Source organism: Phascolarctos cinereus, unplaced genomic scaffold (assembly GCF_003287225.1).
Source record: "Phascolarctos cinereus isolate Bilbo 61053 unplaced genomic scaffold, phaCin_HiC Scaffold_9;HRSCAF=440, whole genome shotgun sequence".
Taxonomy (NCBI): Eukaryota; Metazoa; Chordata; class Mammalia; order Diprotodontia; family Phascolarctidae; genus Phascolarctos; species Phascolarctos cinereus.
In genome coordinates this window covers 205,166,883-205,186,977 of record NW_027556402.1, presented here as the reverse complement: position 1 = coordinate 205,186,977, position 20,095 = coordinate 205,166,883, and the positions used below count along the sequence as shown (strand labels likewise).

The window sequence follows — 20,095 nt, the reverse complement described above, 5'->3', positions numbered from 1 at the left end:
ATTTATAAACAGCAGGGAAAGAGCCAGTGGAAAGGGAGCAAAGAGTGAGTGTCTAGTAGCTACAAGGTCCAAGAGAAGGTAGGAGGGATTGGGATCAAAGGTCCACGTAGTGACTAGCTTTAGGAATAGCAGAGATACCTAGTCCTCTGGGTTTGGAGACCAATGCTGACAAGTTCTCAGGAGTGGAGGAGGGGAAACTGAGAAGGTGTTCTTTGATGGCTCGATTTCAGGGAAGTGTAGAAAGATAGGGGGCAATAGAATATATTAGTAGCTTTGTCAAGGACATGAGGGAGGCTCCCCTTTCCATCACCCCTGTTCTGATCTCTGGTAACAGGAGCCTGGCCCATATTCATTTGCTTTAGACTGCAACATAGCTCTGGGATTCTAAATAGTTTAAAGCTCATAGTAGGCCTCCAGGTTCCTTCTGACCACGTCCACTTACACTTCATCTTGGTCCAGATGAAATCCTGTGCTTTCAATGGTAACTACAGACAAAAGGTGATGTAGGGAGGGTGCCCTGAAGCAGGAACAACAGGATTTGGATTTGGGCTTCTAGATTTCAAGCTAGAAGGGACCTAGAGGTACTCCAGTCCAACCCCTTCATTTGGTAGATGAGGAAGCAGAGGAACCCAAGGAGTTAAGTAAGTATCTGAAACAGAATTTGAGCCTGGGTTTTTCTTACTGTCTATCCCCTACATCAAGCTCCTTCACATTCTTATTACATATAAACTCTGCCATAGATAAAATAACTATTTGTCATAATGGTGATGGTGCTATTACTGTTGTGTCTCTTGCAAGGCAAGATTTGACCTCCTGCTTTACAGAGGATTTGGAAACTTGATAATTATCTTAACTGAGTATTTTCCTACCACAAAAAAAACTGGCTTACACCACCCAGCTCACATGACAGTGCTTCATACCACAAAGCTAGCCTAACATTTCACAATAGATGTGCCCCTTCCCAGTGGGAGAACCCACTGGGGAAATCCACGTCAGGTTGGGATAGTAGCTTGGTGTGTCTGTGGTGTCAGAGCTACATATAGAAGCTACAGGACTTGGATTTTCTAGGAAATCTCAATTTCAAGAAAATCAAGTGTCTTTTTTAAAAATAAGACTTTGCAAAAGCAGTGTCCTCTACCAGACAATATGTCCTAAATTTGGTCTGCCTCCATGATACAAATGGTGTTTGTTAAGCCAATTTTATATATTACAGGAGACCAGGGTTCTGAAAGATCTCCCAAAGGAGTGAACATAGTACTGGGCTTGGTAGGGATGGTGGTACGAGGGATGAAGAAAGCTGGCTTCCATTATTACCATGCCTTGATTTAACAGAAGCTCCAGGATGACATCTCTTGTCATCACTAAAGGATTGCAAGAGTTTGGACCAAGTTACTCGTGCTTTATAAGCCTCAGTTTCCTTGTCTGTGAAATGAGAGGTTGAACTAGATGACCCCCGAGTTCCTGCCCACCTCCGATTCTGTAATCCTGTGTGACCTTCCTAAAATGTGGCACTTAGGACTAAGCTTAATACTCCAGGAGAAATCTGTCCAGGGATTAACAGCTGTTGGTTGAGTTTCTTCATTAAGGTATCACAGAGCCAAAGGAACCATCTGACAGGGAATGAGAATATCAGTGCTAGAAGGGACTTCAGTTATTTAGTCCAAATAGAGAAGAAATCCTTTCTACACTATCGCCAACAAATGAGGTTGTCCAGGTTGTTGATTTAAAATATTCCTAAGGATCAGAGGTAGAGCCTGGAGTTATTCCCTGGAGACATTCCTCCAGCTTGTAATACTGATCCATCATTTGCCTTCCTGGCTGCTTGGTCATTCAGAAAGTTCCACATCTCCCTCTGAGATGCAGTTCAACCATCTCCCTCCCCCTCCATCTTGTCCACAAAGAAAGCATGAGACCTTATCGTACGCTAGGCCGAAATCCAGGTGTACTTTGCGTGCAGTGTTCTCTTGATTCAGAAAAGGAGATGAGGTGAGTCTGGCATGACTTGTTTTTGAGCAGGTAAACGTGACCTTTCTGCTTGTTATCTCTACCTCCAAGATTCTGAAGAGGGACATTCTCCTCTCTCGTTACTGCCTTCTATCTTTTTACCTCTCCCACTTGATGAGAAAGAAGAACCTTCTCCTGGACCTCTTCTTTGCCCACATTTTGTCCCTCAGTCCCTTCTGGCTCCCCCAGGCCATTATCCTTATTGTGGTCTCGCCTCCCTTCTGTCACAGCATTGAGTCATTTCAGCAGGTTACATTCTCCATCCTCAGATCCCTTGATCCCTGCCTTCCCACTGCTCCTGTACTGCTAATCCCTAACCCTGACTCATTCCCATCATCTGTTTTCTTTTCTCCTCTTCCCAAACTGGCAAGTGCTGCTGGATAATCTCAACTGGGCCCCACAACAAATTGGGGCTATTTTACTTCCTAAGTCACTTCCCACAGATCCTTGTATTGATGAGGCAGCTAGATGGCACAGTGAATAGAGCTCTGGGTCTGGAGTTAGGATGACCTGAGTCCAAAACCAGCCTCAGACCCTTGTTAGGTGTGTGATCCTGGGCAAGTCACTAACATGTTTGCCTCAGTTTTCTAACTGCAAAACAGGGTTAACAACAGCACCTCTCCTCAAGGTTGTTGTGAGGATCAAATGAGATACTATTTATAAAGCATTTAGCACAGTGCCTGGCACAGAGTAGGCACTATATAAATGTTTATTCTCTCATCCTTACTGATTCCCTATTATACTTCCCACAATGGCTGTTCCAAACCTCCTCTCTTCTTAGGCTCCCCACTTGCCTCACCTATCCTTTTTCCCCCCAATATATGGCCTCACTGCCTACTTTACTGAGAATATTGAAGCCATTGTCATAAATGCCCTTCTCTTCTGTCTGCCATGCTTTGACCTCATTCCTCTTCTCATTGGTTCTAGTCTCAGAGGTTTGGATGATTCCATCCTTTGCAAAGGCAACCCACTTCTTGTGCCCTTGCTCACAATACCTATGGGATCAGAGTCCAGTGATCACTGTCTTGTTTTCTCCTCACTTTCTGCAAACATGTTCAGCACATGGTACGATGGGTAGAGTGCTGGCTTTGAGTCAGGAATCTGAGTTCAAATCTGCCCTCAGGCACTTACTAGCTGTGTGATCCTGGACAGGTCACTTAGCCTCTGTTTGCTTCAGTTTCCTTAACTATAAAATGCGGGTAATAATGGCATCTACCTCTCAGAGGTGTTGTGAAAATCAAGTGATAATATTTCTAGAGCAGTTAATGTAGTGTTTCCCTTGACCCCGCCATCCTCTAAATCTATAACTCGGATATCTTTTTTTCCCCCCTAAAGTAGTCTAGACTCACTGCTTCCATCCCCTCTCCAATCACTCACCACTTGTTTACTCTTCGTTTCCATGCAGTCTGGCTATTGACCTCACCACTCCACTAAAAATCTCCCCAAGTAACTAATGACCTTTTGATTTCCAAATCCAGTAACCCTTTCTCAGTTCTAATTCCCCTTGGCCTTTTTGCCCCAATTGCCACTTTTGACCATCCCTTCCTTCTGAATACTGTCTCTATTTCTCTGGATCCCAAGGCACTCTTCTTCCCTGGTTCTTCTCCTGGCTTTTCAGATTCATTGAGTCAATCATCTTCCTGCTCACTGCATGGAGGTGTCCTCAGAGGTTCTGTCCTCCGTTTTCTATAGCCTTTCTCTGGATGATCTTGCCTATTCCTGTGGTTTCATTTATGACCCCAGTGCAGGTGATCTCCAAGCCCCCAAGTTCTGTCTGGTATATCCTGTTATCTCTGTGTCTGTTAGACTTGGATGGCCCTTCCATCAAGGTCTCAACATAAATTGAATCTGATTCTCCTTTCATCTTCCCTATTTCCACAGTAATCAACCTCCCAGTCACCTTCCTATGAAAACTGCAAGTTATCTTTGATTTTTATCTTTTTCTCACCCTACCCATATCCAGTCAGTTTTCTAATCCCATCAATTCTACCTTAATACTGCTTGCATTCATTATCTCATTGATTGCCACCATCTTGGCTAGGCCCCCTTCACCCCTTTCCTCTACTGATATAATATTCTCTTCTTACCTGGTCTCTTAGAGTCCTGGTTCTGTACTCTCTAATTCACTATTGCCAAAATAATCTTCCTAATCCATTGATCCTGTTTGTGAAAAACATTGCAAAGGGATTTTCTTCCAAATATGAGATTCTGTGGAACCATTCTAGGAAGTTGGAGGTATCGCATGTACTCAAATTTTACAAGAAGTTTAGTGGGGAAAAGGAAGAGAAAGATAAGATGCTAGCTAAATGGGGTAGATGGTCCAAGTGAAGGCTTTTTAAAGATTTATTTAGCATGTTCTCTGGTGATAGGAAGGAAGTAGTGGTGAAGAAAAGATTAAAGGTTCATGAGAAAGAGAGGGTGATTGGTAGAGTAAGTTGCTAGAGGCAGCAATAGCAGATGAGAGCAGATGACTAGCTATGACAAAGATGAAGGTGATGTCTTCAAAAACAGGAGGAAGGGAGGAGGGAATGGGTGATGATGCTAGGAAAATTTGTGAAAGGAGGGAGTTGAGAGAGCTCCCTTCAGCTTTAGAAATAGAAAGCTACATCTTCTGCTGCCAATGTAAGGAGTGGCATTAGTAGTTTGAGCAGATGGGAAAAGATTTCAAAGGCTGACTATGAAGAATGAGATAGGGAATCAGTAAGAATTGAGTGCAGAGATTGCTGAACAGTATCGTTCTCATTCACTCGAGTTCTGCTCAGTGGTCACAAAAATCTTTCCACACTGTGTAGCACTGGGGGGCTTTGTGCCCCCACTATGCCATCATGAATGTGGGAGGGAAGCCACTCTTCAGTGCAAAGCACTGGCTGGTGATTGGGCATTTAGAAAGTTGAGGAAGGCAGAAGTGTGGAAGCCGGCTATGCTTGACTAGAGTGGGATGGCAATTTATGTGCTCTTTGGCATGAAAAGGATTCATAAACTTTTGTTTAGTTTGTAAAACTTAAGTTAGTCAAAACTTGGTTGACCCTTCCCTTCTCCCCACCCCCCGGATAGTTTCATAAGCATGTTATGTTCTTTGTGCCTTCCCAAACATCTACTCTAATTTGTTTTCTTAAAGACCCTGCAGTTATACTTCAAATAGTCTTGTTTGGGGGCACAACCCTCCTCCTGAGAATGTCATCTATGAAATTGCTCAGCAAAATTAACCAAGCCTTTAACTTCAAGACGCCAGCAAGGCAAATTTGTATTTTCTTTTCTTTCAACTGCCCATGTGTTCATTCTGGTTTCACATTGCTTCATACCACTGGAGTACTCTGTCATTTGTTGGGAACAAGCTGGACCATATCCCACTAATGAGCCCTTCCAGACAAGTTGCTCTAGAAGAGGGAGATAATTGTTTCAAGACATGATCCTTTAAGGAAAGAATATTTAGCTTTCAATCCCAGTTCTTTGTATCAAATCAAGTCAGAAATCGAGGGTGGAAGGTGGGAGTAGGAAAGGGAAACTATGATAGGATAATTTTCACCTCCCCTGTCTCCCTTTCTTGTCCTCTCATCAGCCCTCTCTCCTTTCTATCCCTACCTCCACCTCAGGGACTTCACTGTTCAGCCCAGGAAGAAAGCTGCTGTTGAGCAGTGACTTTAAAGATGTTCTTTATCCCTCCACCCTATGCCTCTGGTTCCTTCAGAAATATCCTTAATTTCATTGGTGTGGGTACTGGCATAATCCCATTATGCCAAATCCTTTCTCCATGCCTTTGCACTGGGTTCCCTACCCCTTCCTGGAAAGCACTTCCTCTTCAGTTCTGCCTCTGAGAATCCCTAATTATCAATCCCTAATTACCCAAGTCACAGGCTAACCCCTCCCTTCCTGAGGCCTTTCCCATTCCCCTAAATGATAGTGCCTTCTCTCCCCCAAATTACCACAGACTTTTTGTATGTGCTTTCATATGTACTTGTCCATATGTTGTCTTTAATGGTTGTGTGCCAAGCTGAAGAGCAACATAGGAAGCCCTCTTTCTGTCCCTATGCTACTCCACAATTAAATCAATCAATAGACATTTATTAAGCACCTACTATATGCTAAGCATTGATTTCTACCTTATGCAGAGTTTCACATGGAGCAGTGCCTTAGAATCTCAGGGAAAGGAAGTAAACCTCTGGTACTTCCTTGGGATGTATCTATGAAACTTGCTTTAGGAATTGGTTCTTATAACTTGTCTTGCTTAGCTTAGAGGCTAGAGAGCTAATGTGCTTTAATCTAGTGTGTCCCAGCTGGCCTGTCCACATGTGACCATGACCCAAACCATAAAGTGACTGACAAGCCTCTGGCAGCTGCATCCTTTTGCCAGCTATAGATGTGGGCATAGGTCCTTTGGCCCAGGGTACATGGCCAGCCCAGGAGGAGAACCTGGATCTCTGTGAGAAATGAAGGACGTGGAGCCCTAGAGGGGTCAAGCAAGAATGAGGGCTCTTACTGAGACAGAGAAAGCAGGAAGGAAACCTAAGCAGTGAGCAGAACAAATATCACATCAGTAATGATAAGAACGAGCCTCCTCTAGAGGTCTACGTATAGAGTCTGAGCCCTACAAAAAAGATACCTAAGGTACGTACAATTGTCACTTTTTAACAGATGAGGACATTGGGGCATTCGGAAAGATTGCATACCCCAGGGATCTGTGCTTGCCTCTGAGTTATTTAATATTTTTATCAATGTCTTGGACAAAAACACAGATGGGATCTTTGTTAGATTTGAAGGTGACACAAAGCTGAGCTTGATGATTAACTTGCTTATTGCTGGTCAGGATCCAAAAGGATCCTGACAAACTAGAGCTGAATTTAATGGGAATGACTATAAAGCCTTAAATCTGGATTGAAAAAATCAACTTCACAAGTCAAAGGTTGAAGTGTGATTAAAAATCAGTTTATTTGGGGGTCAGCTAGGTGGTGCAGTGGATAAAGCACCAGCCCCGAAGTCAGGACAACCTGAGTTCAAATCCGGCTTCAGACCAAACACTTAACACTTACTAGCTGTGTGACCCTGGGCAAGTCACTGAACTCCAATTGCCTTTAAAAGAAAGAAAGAAAGAAAGAAAGAAAGAAAGAAAGAAAGAAAGAAAGAAAGAAAGAAAGAAAGAAAGAAGAAAGAAAGAAAGAAGAAAAAAGAAAGAAAGAAAAGGAAAAGAAAAGAAAAAAACACAGTTTATCTGAAAAGTATCTAGAAGTTTTAGTGAACTCCCTGGTCAATATGAGTCAACAATCTGGTACCTAGCACTCCCCACAAAAGCTAATACAATTCTGGTCTATGCGAAGAAAGGCATGGATTCCAGAATGTGTATGTGATAATGCCACTGTCCTCTGCCCTTGTCAGACCATCCCTAAATCCCCATGTTCATTTCTGGGCACCATCAGTTAAGGAAAGACGCTATCCAGAGGTTGGTAGTTAGAATAGTAAAGTCAGTCTCGGAACACATAAGATTGCTTGAAGAACTGGGAGTGTTTAATCTGGAGAAGGAAAGACTTAGGAGGAACAGGATAGCTGTGCTCAAGTACTTGGAAAGCCTCAGAAGCAGAAAAGGGAAGTGGGCTGGTTCTGTTTTGTCCTTAAGGACAGAATTTAGGACAATGAGTAGAAGTTTTGAAGGGGAAGATTTAGGTGTGGTGTCAGGAAGACTTCCTTGGAGGAAGTGGATTCCCTTTCATTGGGGTCCTCAAGCTGAAGGTGGTTAAGCCATCACCCATTGTTAAGTATGTTATAGAATAGGATCAATCCCTTACAGCTCTGAAATGGTGTGATTCTGTGAGATAACAAAACCAGATTTGGACAGCCACATACTTACAGAGTAGGGCCCTTTATCTTAAAGCAGTTTAAGGCTGCTGGGCTGCCCCCCTTAGAACTACCTGTATGACATTAGAAAAGCAACTTAACCTCTTTGGGCCTTCATTTACCTATAGGTAAAAAGTGGGACATTTGAACTAGATTCTATCCAGCTCTGAATTTTCTGGTCCTGTGATTTAGTTAGGGGGAAGTCTGGGTTCCCTAGACTTTAGGGATTCTTACTACCCAAAAGCTTTAAACTTCCATGTCTAAAGGAAAAGCAGTATCCTTCAGTTATCTCCTAGTACTTCAAGGGGTCCTGGCCCTTGGCAGGAAAGCATTTGTCATCAGGGTCTGTCACTCTCCAGGGTCAGCTCAGGAATCTTGGCTTTGAGTATCTTGAAAAACAAACTGAAAAGCTCACTGCCAAGTGAGTGTCCCAGGCAGCCAGAACTATAGGACTTCAAAGGATGGATTGGTCCCTAGAACTGATGTGGCTGGAAGGGCTTCATGGGACCAAAGGGACTTGAGCGGAGCCTTTGGGGTCGGCTCAGTAATGCATAGAATTTTTAAAACATTCAGAGGGCAGAGGCTGCATCATGAGGGGAGAAAGGAATGGACATACACCATAGTGTTTGGTGAATCATGGTAGACCACTGGTAGGAGCAGAGAGATTCCAGAGAGGAATTGTGGCAAGTAAAACTGGAGGTTATTGGGAGTAATTCTGGTATGAGGTCATGACAGTTTAGGCTGGCATTATTGGATTTAAGGAGAGGCCTGAGTAGAGTAATTTTATTGCTAGACCTTAGTTCAAATCCTGCCTTGGGCCTGGGTGTGTCTGAGTGATTTGGGCAAGGCTCTTAATCTCCTTAGTCCTCAGTTCTCAGATTCCTTAGCCTAGTTGACCCCTGAAGCCTCCTCCCCCTTTAGATCCAGATTCCTAGGATTCAGAGATACAAGGGGACTTTAGAAGGCACCTCTAAGTCCAGCCCATTTATTTTAGAGATCATGGGTTCCCAAAGTGGGTGATACCACCTCCTGCAGTCCAAATGAACTAGATTCCAAATGTAATGATCCAGAGGGGCAATAGTAGCCTTGGGTGCAATTAGAGGGGGGCATTGATAAAAATAAGAGGGCCGTGGAAGCATAAAGATAGAAGAGAATTTTGAAAAACCATTCATACATGTTTCATCTGTTGTGTAACACAGTTAAAGTAGTAGTGATTACGCTCTTTTCCAAGTAAACACACAAAATGCAAGTTATAACCCATCAGTGGTCAAGTCCAACAATAGGTCTTAACAAGCAAGTGTTGGCAGGTGAGCTTGTAGCACATTGTCAGGAGCTCCAGCATGCGTCAGCTGGAATATGTATGTGTAATGACTTGTTTATAATACTGTATGGTTACGTGACATATTACGTCATCAAAATTTCAATGCAGGAACAAAACCAGCAATTTATAATAAATTATTAAATTTAAGATGCATCTTTTTTTCATTTCTATTTTTTTGAAATGATGCCAATTTTAAAAAAAAGTTAAAGGGTTAAAGAAAGTAGATTTCCAGGGTGGTGCTCAGTATTTTTTTTTAAAGGCCAAATAAGTTTGGGAACCTCTGTTATAGATGAAGAAATCAAGGCCCAGAGAGTCATTTCCCTGAGGTCCCACATGTCATGACAGAGCCAGAATTCGAACCCGAGTCCTCTAGTTCTAAACCAGGACTCTTTCTTCCACCCTGTGCAGGTGCCAAAGGTCAGCTAATCAACAGGCCTCTGTTAAGCCATGTCCCTGTTTGCCAGGAACTAGAATAAACACTTTATACAAAGATAAAAGCAGACCAGAGCCTGCCCTTGAGAAAGTGGCATTCTGATGGGGGAGACACCATGTACATATACAGGTATATGCAAGATACATAGAAAGCAACCACAGAGTACCCTGTATAGGAATGCACTAACAGCTAAAGCCGACCTGTAGAGGCCTCTTCTACAAGGGGTATTTTAAGCTGATTCTTAAAAGAGACCAGGGGTTCCAGGAGGCATGCAGGGGGAGCCTTCCAGGGTTGGGGCACTGTCAGTACCTTTGGACTGTGTGGAGATGTACAGAGATGGGATATGCAGTGTGGTATGTTAGGAGCTCGTGTTAGGCCAGTATGGCTGAACGCTAGAGTATGTGGAGGAGAACATAGAGTATGTGTAAGAAGAATTGAGAGAGGTTGGAAAGGGCCAGGTTATAAAGGGCCGTCAAAGTCAAAGGACTTGGTGGATCAAGTGAGATTATGGTAAAGTAGCTTCACAGTGTGTAGCACGTAGTAGGCACTTAATGCTTCTTCCCTTTCCTCAAAGGTTTAGATTTGATCCTATAAGAAATAGGGAATCACTAGATTTTATTGGGAGGAGGTAACGTTTTCAGATCTAACTTTTTTGGCAGCTGTGTAGAGGATGGTTTGGAGTGGGGAGCCACTGTAGCCAGGAAGACCAAATGGGAGACCACTGACATACTCCAGGTGGGAGGTGATGAGGGCCTTAAATAGGGCAGGGACTGTATGAGTGGAAAGAAAGGGAAGCTGCACAAGAGATACTGTCCAAACAGAAATGATTCCCTGTGGCAGCTGATTGGCTATGTGGAGCAAGTCAGGGTTAGGAGTTGACGATGACCCCATTGTGCAGATTTGGATTGTGGTGCCCTCTTCAGAAATAGACACGTTCAGAAGATAGGTAAGTGTAGAGTGCTGTTTGAATGTGTTTAGTTTGAGATGTCTGCTGGACCAATCCGATCCAAAACTTTGGTGATGCAGTACTGGTCCTGGGGCTAGATTTTAAAGGTCTGCAAGTCAACTGCAGACTGATGATCATTAAACCCACAGGAATTGATGAGATCACTAAGTGAGAGTGAATTCTCTCCTAACCAGAGTCAAAACAGACTGACTTACAAAAGTATGACTTTCCCCCTAGATGGCAGAGGGGATAGATGGAAATTTTCAAACAGCATCTCAGTTGCTCCGTGCGTTGTGGGTAAAGAAGAACACAAACTCAGTCCTTAATAGGAAGCCAGAAGGTGCTTTAAAAAATAAATTGGAATTTATCTGAGGCTCCCTCTCGCACATGACCTAGGACTTTTAGCTCCCATTAGTTAATCTAATCAGAACAAATGAAAGGACATCTTTCAGCCTAGGAAGAGGGGGATTTGGAGGGTGGCAGTACCCCCTTAAGGAACTTGCCACTGTGAAGAATGGAGTGTCATTATTATGTACGCTTGGCATGTTTCATTGGGTTTTTGAAGTGATGGGGGAAACAGTCTTCTTGGTATTGGCTCTGGAGTCTGAGGACCTGAATTCAGATTCTGCCTCTGAGACTTGCAGCTTGTATGACCTTTGGCAAGTCAATGAAACTTCTTTGGGCCTCAGTTTCCTCATCTATAAGATGAGGGATTTGAGCTAGGTGACCTCTATAGTCCCTTCCAGTTCCAAATCTATGAATCTGGGCCCAAACGGCTTAAGCCTCTTCAAGCTATCTTGTGTTTATGTTTCCTTGGATGAAATGCTTCCCTTTTCTTTCCTTTGGTTGGGTGAGGGTGGAGTGGTGTTAGTTATTAGGAAGATTGAAAGAAGCCACCTTCATAAAATGTTCTTTCTGACTTAGATGGATCACTGTGGAGGGTTCAGAGGAAGAGTGCCAAATTTGGACTTGGAGCATCTGGGCTCTATCCTGGCTCCATCGCTTGCATACTCCCTTTGTGGCCTCTGGCAAAGCTCTTTGTCTCTGTAGGTCTCAGTTTCCCCATCTGCACTCTGAGGGAGTAGGACTAGGGACTTCTGCAGTGCCTTCTAGCCCTAAATCTATGGTTCTGTAACCTTCATTTCAGGGCTGAAATCTAAGAGAAGAGTAGAAGGAGCCCTGTCATGTTCTGAGTCTGAGGGAGGCAGAAGGAAAGGATGGCGTGGGCATTTCTAGAAAAGGGGAAATGGCTGGAAGAGCCAGCTTGTCCAACGGGTTTTTTAAATGAAGAGTAGGATAGGACAAGAGTTACTCTTGTAGGTTGTGCCCAACCAGAGGCTGGTCAGACCTTTCATATGTCATCCTTACAGGTGCCCTTGCTTCCCACAAACAAAGAGGTTGATGGAGTCTTATGAGCTATGCGAATACAGACCCACAGAGTGCCTGGAATGTGGGCTAATGTTTCTGGGGTTCCTACATGTGAAGGGATGGTGCCTCAGGTGCTCTGTTGTGAGCAGGATTGATGAACTGGCTCGGAAAACATAGATAGACAAATAAATCAGTGAGCCTGAGGCCACCCAGTTTGGGCTACAGAGTGTTTTATAGTCCAGTTCGATTGTTTCTTGTGTTTTATTTATAAATTTATTTGCCTCTTTTCCCTTATTGAATAATCACACATGTTGTCTGCCCCCTTCTTTCTCTCTTCTCTTCTCTCCCTCTCTCTGTCTCTCTTTGTTCTCTCCCCGCCCCAAAATTCTTCCCTATAGCCTCTTTCCTTCTTCTCTTCCAGACTCTTAGAAAGCTTGCTCTGCACTCATTCCCTTACTTCCTTATAGCCTACTCCTGAAGATCTTGAAATGCTCCTCCCCCCCAAAAAAAAAAACTGTTGAAAAAGTTCTTGCCAAGGTCACTAAATAAACTCCTTCCTTCTGACTTGAATGACTTTTTTTTTTCCTGTCTTCATCTCTTTGGCCCATACTCTCTGCCATTACTGTGCGTCACTCTTCTCCCTGACACATTACCATCCCTTCCCTTCCACAGCACTACATTCTAAGGGTTCTCCTCCTACCCCTTTGACCACTCTTCAGTCTCTCTGGCTGCTTCTTCATCCTCCTTCTGCCCCTTAACAATGGATGTCCCCCAAGGTGCTGTCCCAGGCCCTTTTCATGTACTATCTCCACCATCAATCTCCCAGCACTTCATACATCACCTCTATGCAAGTGACTCTCAAATCTATGTCTCCACCCTCAATCTCTCCCCAGAGCTCTCCATTCCCGCATTTTCCAGTCTATTGGATACCTTCAGCTGGATGACCTGAGCTCAACTTGTCTGAGACTGAACTTCACCTTTCCCACTAAACATCAGCTGAGTGACAGCACATTCAATATTCCACACCCTCTAGTTCTCCCCTTGTCCCTGGGGCAGGTTTGCTAAGAAAAGAGGGAGGTGGTTTCTCAATTCTGCTGCACCCCAAGTCCTTTTGATTCTACCATCTCTGCATGTCACGAATGACCTCCTTTCTACTCCCATGGCAACCACCCCAACACAAACCTGTTCTAGGCTCTCGCAATAGCTTCATAAATAGTCTTCCCCCTCTCCCACCCATCCTGCTATCTAGGTATTCGTAGGATCATAAGCTTAGAGCTTAGAGATCTTTTCATCCCATCTCCTCATTTTACAAACAAGGAAACTGAGGCCTAGCGAAAATAAGTGAATTGACCAAGACCATAAGAGTAGTAAGCAGCAGAGGCCGGATTTGAATTCGCAACATCTGAGTACAGACAGAGGAGATATTGTTCCTGCTGTATCATTCTTCCTCCCAGTGTTCCTAATGTGCACCACCACGTTTCTCTTTGCTACCAGAGCCTGGTGCAGAGCCTCCTCCCTGCCAGAAATGGGGTGGGACTGGGGAGGGGCCTTCTGCAGGTTGGGGCCTTTCCTTTGTTTTGCTACCCTCCTGACGTGAGCTACTTTCAATGGAATTTGCTGCCTTCTTCTCAGAAGGGAAGCCAGCAGCTGCACGTTGGGCTCACGAAGGGCTCAGGTGAGTTTGGGGCCGGTGGGTTGAGCTTTCTTTGTATCGCTCCCACTCCCACTGCTTAATTGGAAACAGTTTGGTTGTGCCAGCGGGAGCAAGGCCAGTGGTTTGCTTTAGGGCACCTGCTCTGCAGACAACCAAGATTACATAGTGGAAAGAGTGAGAGTGAGGGACAGAGTCAGCAGAGGCCCAGGTTCACATTCCTCTTCCGACTGTCCATGGGCAAGTCCTAGAACCATAGAGTTAGAAACAGGAGACTTTAGAGACTGTGTAATCCAAATCACTCATTTTTTTTCCCAGATGAGCCAAGTAAGAACCAGAGAAGTTAAACGTTTTGTTCACTGTCACAAAATAAGTGACAGAGAGTGGGAGCCAGGGTGAACCCAGGGCAGTCCAGTCATTGAGCATTTATTAAGCTACTGTATGCCAGACACTGTGCCAAAGTGCTGGGGCCACAAAGAGAGGCAGAAGACAGCTCCTGCTCTCAAGGGGCTCAGGGTCTGATGAGAGAGACAACATGCACCCAAGTGCTCTGACTATAGAGCTCCACTGGGCGATGCATTGAGCCTCTCTTTGCCATGGTTTCCCCATGTCTGCAATGGATATAAAAATATTCAACAGCCCTTATCTCCCAGGACTATTGTGAGGATCAAAGGAAATAATGTGTTTAACAACCTGTAGCCCTTTCAGCATAGACCATGTGTGTGCATGCATGACCTCTCTCCTGACCCCTCCCACCCCTGCCCCCAACAACATCTGCCTAGGAATGGCTAATTCTGGTCCCCTGTTGGGGGCATCTCTCAACTCCTCCAAGCCCATCCACCCACGACTAGAATCCTCCATTGTGGGATTTGTTGGGAAGGTCTAAGATGCCTTTTCTGACTGCAGGAATTGTTGAGCCGCACGTCACTCGAGGCACAGAAACTAGAGCTGACAGCGGAGGTTTCCGAGCTGAAGCTCCGGCTGGTTGGCATGGAAAGGGAACAGAGGGAGCAGGAGGAGAAGCAGAGGAAAGCTGAGGTGAGTATCACTGGCACATCTCAGCCTGCCCAAGGCACCCCATGAAGGGCCAGCTCTTCAGACAGCCAAGCTGGAAGGCCAAGTGTGTTAGAAGCCCACAGGCCAAGTTAGGAGGAGACTAGCTGCTCAGGCTTTTTGGAAACACCCATTTGGCCTAGCAGGGAATTTCGCATTGTGCTCCAGCTACTAGAGCAAGGCTGACCACTGTTGTCTGCAAGGCTCTTGGAGCGACATGGGACAGAGGGAGAAAGATGAGAAAAACTACAAGGCTTGGAATTTGAATCTTGCCGCAGACACTTATTGGTTGTGTAACCCTGAGCAGGTCACTGATTGTCTCTCAGCCTCAGTTTCCTCATCTGTCAAATGAGGAAGTTGAACTCCTTCCAGGCTCTCCTTCAGACACCGAGAGGAGAGGTCATTGTTGTTGAAGCCTGCCTCTTCAACAGAGAGCCAGTGGAGTTTGGGTGTAGGGTGGCACATATGTTGTCAGCCATGGTCAACATGCCAACCTGTGCTTTTTTGTATCTAGGGAAGGTTCCATTTAGGGGCAAAGGGACAGAGAGGGGGTCATTAGGAAGTGACAATGATGTTTCCAAAGGGGAGGCACACCAAGGAAATAAACGTTTAAGGATATTTTTGAGAAACAGAATGCCATGGGTCTGGTATTTATTTAGCTGGAATGCAATTGATCACCAAGTGTGCCAATGTTGGCCACTCTTTGGGGAGACTCAAACGTGTGCCAACAGGGTGTGAGGGCTTTTCCCCCCAGCTTCTTGGACCCCCAGTCCTAATGATCTATGTGCTAAAGCAAGTATATGTCTACATGGGCTGCTTCTCTTGACAGCAAGCTTTTTAGTTCTGGAAAAGAGAGAGAGAAATTATTGCTGGGCCCTAGAAAGAACACTGGATGTGGAGTCAAAATACTCTGGTTCAAGTCCTATCTCCAGCAGTTCCTGGCCAAGTCATGTGGTTCTTTGGAGCCTCAGTTTTCCTCATCTGTTAAATGGGGATAATGGCATTATCATTCGCTCTTTTAAAAGCACTGTATAAATGGAAGCAGAAACAGCAGCTGTGGGTAGTGGAAAGACTAATTAGTTTGGTGGAATTATGCCCAGACCCTCTCTCTGCTGCTTATTACCTTGAGCAACAATAATGTTAATAATAATAACTGGCATGTTTATGGCCCTTTAAAGTTTGCAAAGTCCTTTATGCACATGATCTCACAACATCTGTGTGGGTTGGGTTAGGGATGGTGAGCAAAATTGCCTCATTTTAAAGATGAGAGAACTGAGGCCCAGAACAGAAAAATACCTTTCCTGTGGTCAGACATTTCATGAGTGTCAGAGGCAGTATTTGAACCCAGGTCTTGCTGAAGCTGGCGCTTTCTACCTTGCCATTCTGCTTTGTAAATGACTTCACCTCTAGTTCTGGGGATTCTTCTTCTGTGATCTCTCAGCTCCCTTACAACTCATCTCTGATTTCTTCTTGCCCTGGGCTGTTTTTTAAAGAACAATTTATGGATACCTTTCATTTTGACACCATGATCACTTCCCAATACTGGCCCCACTCCCACGATATAGAACCTTCCTTTGCCCCTGGACAGAAATGCCCTATTCTATATTCTTAACTAATAGTCATCCAGTTGGAGGCTGACAACCTCCAACGATGTGGAAGGTGCTTTTGGAATGGTCGTATTGTTGGGAGATTTTTCCATATACCAAGCTGAAATCTGTTCCTTCATGACTTCCACCCATTGTTCCCAGTTTTGTCCTCTGGGACCAGTAAGAACAATTTTGATCCCTCTTTTAGATGACATCTTTTAGATCTATTCAGTTTTCATAACCCCCTAAATCCAGGCCAAACCTCTGCAGTTCCATCAACTTATCCTTGGGTGACATGGTTTTGAGGCCTTCCATCATACTGGTGACCCACCCTCTACACATACTTGTAGGCTCGTCAGTGTCTTCTTAAGAAGGGGCTCCCAGAACTGAGCACCGTACTCCAGAGTGGTCAGACCAAAGCCAAAGACTGGGATTAAAACCTCCTTCATTCAATTTGACATTTAATAAACACCTACTGTATACCTGGCATTAGGTGCTGGGATTACAAAGATGAAACAGCCCCTACTCTCAAGAGGGTTTAATTCTTTGGGGGAAATACTATCCTTCTGAATACTAATACTATGCTTTTATTATAAATACAGCCCATTATAAATTAGATTTGGGGTTTTCTTTGGTTGCCACATGATACTGATGACTCAATGTGCTGGCTAAGTGTTTGGGTAAATTTTTCCATTGACTGTTGTCAAAATTTGTTTCAAATTCTCATGCTGTCATTCAAGCCATTAGCTTTCCCTCCCAGCTTTATGTCATCTGCAACCCTGATAAATACATCTGTATCTTCATCCAAGCCATTTACATAGATGTCAAATGACACAGGGTGAAGGATGGATCCCATAAAGCTATTTTTGACTACTCCATTATAGCTCCCAGTGATCATACTTCCTCTTCTAAGTTCTTGCAAGCTATACCTTTAGTATATAGATATCTGGGGCCACAAGTTGTATTACTGCCCTCCTTCCTAGATGAATTTGGTGAATTCTTGGGCCACTCTATCCCCTGTTTCTAGGATTCTTAATCTTTTTATGTTATGGATACTTTTGTCAGTCTGGCAAAGCTGAAGGACTCCTCATAATCTTCTTTTTAAATGCATCAAATAAAATACATAGGATTATGGAGGAAACCATTTATATGGAAGAACAGTTATCAAAATGTTTCTTTAAAAAAAGTTCATGGATTCTAGGTTAAGAACCCCTATTCTCTTTCATATTTGCTACTCTCTCCATAACATCTGGTTTAGTAGACATATATATACAGACATATATATATGTCTATATATATATGTATGTATGTATGTATGTATGTATGTATGTATGTATGTAAAATCCCCTCCCCTCCATCTTTACTTTCAAGCTTCCTTGACCCCAAATCTCTTCTTGCCAGTATAAATATTGTGTTTCAATATAGATGATTCTTTTTTCATTTGTTTTTGGTTTTTTGCTAGGCAATGGGGTTGAGTGACTTGCCCAGGGTCACACAGCTCGTAACTGTCAAATGTCTAAGGCCGGATTTGAACTCAGGTCCTCCTGACTCCAGGGCCAGCGCTGTATCTAGATGATTCTTTAATGATTTCACTTAATCTCCTAGGGCCAGCCTCAATTTCCTTTTCTATAAAATAAAGAAGAGCTGAACCATTTCAGGAATTCTTAACCTACGGTCCAAGCACTTTTTAAAAATATGTATTTTGATAACTTTTTCAATATAATTGGTTTCCATTGTAATCCTATGTATTTTATTTTATGCATTTAAAAACATGATTCTGAAAGGGGGTCCACTGGCTTCACCAAAATGCTGGGGCAGGGCAAACCATCACATCAAAAAAATTAAGAACCCCTGAATTGGGGGAAGAGGAAGTAAGGAACAAGCATTTATTAGGCACCTGCTGTGTGCCAGGTGATGTACTAAGTGCTTTTACAAATATTATCTCATCTGATCCTCTCAACAACCTTAGAAGACAGGTACTATTATGCTCCCCATTTATAGTTGAGTAAACTGAGGCAGACCGGGTGATCTCTAAGGTCCCTTCCAGATCCCGTGGACCAATCTGACATCAGAAGCTTTTCCAACAACCTTCCTTGGGCCACAGATGATCTGATTTATTCCAGTTTGTCAGTTAGCTAGCTCAGGGAAGACTTGGCCTCATTTTGCCTTCTGCCGTGTTCAGACTTAACTTTATCTTTCCTCACCTCCCAGAAATCAGAAAGACAATGAAACATTTATGCTACAGCATGTTCAGACTACTTCCTGAGCTCTCTTGTGACTGTTTTCCCCTCAGCCTATCTGCCGCCACCTCTTGGGGAGGCAGATCTCCTCTTGTTCATTTTAAAAACAAAGACAAGATTGATAGCGCTGAACATTTCTCTGGTTCTTAGGAAACCATCATTCCCTAGCTCCCACCCCATTCCCTTCTCCGCATCAGGATTAAATACAAATCTGCATTCTGTTGCATGTTGGAATTGCAGAATCTAAGTTTACAAACATAACTTTAAAGCAAAATATAAAGAGGTTTTTTTTTAAGCTTGCCATCAGAACAAGATAATTTACAAAATAGGCTGGGGAACTTGGAAGATGACAGGGGGTGGGGCTGAGAGCCTCTCCACAGCCTTACCTTCCCTCTCCCAAGTCCTCAGCACTGGGGGCTTTTGTGGAATCACTTCTGAGAAGCTAGATGGTGTTAATTTCCCTTGGGATCCTGTAGACCTGGAATAAAATTTTTAAATGTGATTTTAAAAAAAATTCCATCACAATTAAACTAGTCAGTTGTCCTCATTAAACAGTCCCCTTTCCCCCTCTTTTATCCCTTGTATTTTCCTATTCTATGGATGATGGAAAAAGTTTTTGTTTTTGTTTTTTGGAAGCTAATCACTAAAATGAGGTTGCTAATTTTTTGCAGATCCTAGTTAGCTCTCAGTCCAAGGCTCACAGGCTTCTCAGAGCCTCGTGGGGGAAAAGAGAATGGAAAGTCACATGTATTGTTTGTTTTTCCTCTCCTGTGATCTGGAGTCCAGAAGAACTGAGTTTGAATCCAACCTAGAGATTTCCTAACTGTGACCTTGGACAAGTCACTTCACCACTGTCTGCCTCAGTTTCCCCAGCAACAAAACGAGGATCATAATATCACCTATCCCACAGGATTGTTGGAGGATCAAATAAGATAACATTTGTGAAGTGCTTACAAGGCACGTAATAGGCATTTAATAAATGTTTGTTCCCATCCTTTCCTGTGCACTGTTAGATTCTTCATATTGGCTTTTTACATTTCTCATTTCCTGAGAACAGCTCTCATCATCATATTCCTCATGACTATCCTTAAGGACTCAATTTCTCTAGTGCCTGGCAGTTTACATAGCCTTTTCCTCACAACAGCCCCCTCAGGTGAGTAATCAATCAATCAATCATTTAATCAACAATTATTTTGTTAAGTGCCTAGTATGTGTGAGGCACTGTGCTAGGCCCACGGGATATGAAGACAAAAAATGCCCATGTCAAGGATAAAAGGACTGGACGTAAGAGTCAGGGATACCAGAGCTTATATTATTTGTGTTTTTATATTCTCTGGAACTAAGTGAACCAAGACTTTAAGTGCCTATTATTTGCTAGGCCTTGTGCTAAGCCCAGAGAACACAGAGAAAGACAAAAGATGTCCCTGCTTTCACAGCCTATAATATCATTATCTTGGTTTTTTAGTTGAACAGCTCACCCAGATAGTAAGTTCAGAGACAGGACTTTGACCCAGGTTTTCTGATTCAAAATCTAAACCAGAGGTTCCCAAATTTATTTGGCCTCTCTCTCTTTCCCCCTCCTTTAAAAAAAAATATTACTCAGTGCCCCCTTAGAAATACCTTTTTTAACCTTTAGCAGTTTTTTTTAATTTGCATCATTTCAAAAA

At 43.5% G+C, this 20,095-nt stretch overlaps 1 protein-coding gene across 24 annotated transcripts in view; it reads left to right on the top strand.

The window, feature by feature from the left end:
- The window catches only part of PPFIBP2 (PPFIB scaffold protein 2), a 216,838-nt gene that overhangs the window by 145,589 nt on the left and 51,154 nt on the right, over positions 1-20,095 (top strand). For all 24 annotated transcript variants that reach the window (XM_078148356.1, XM_078148357.1, XM_078148359.1 and 21 more), the window contains one exon: positions 14,456-14,587. In XM_078148356.1, the coding sequence (XP_078004482.1) occupies positions 14,456-14,587 (132 nt within the window). The remainder of the gene's footprint in view (positions 1-14,455; positions 14,588-20,095) is intronic.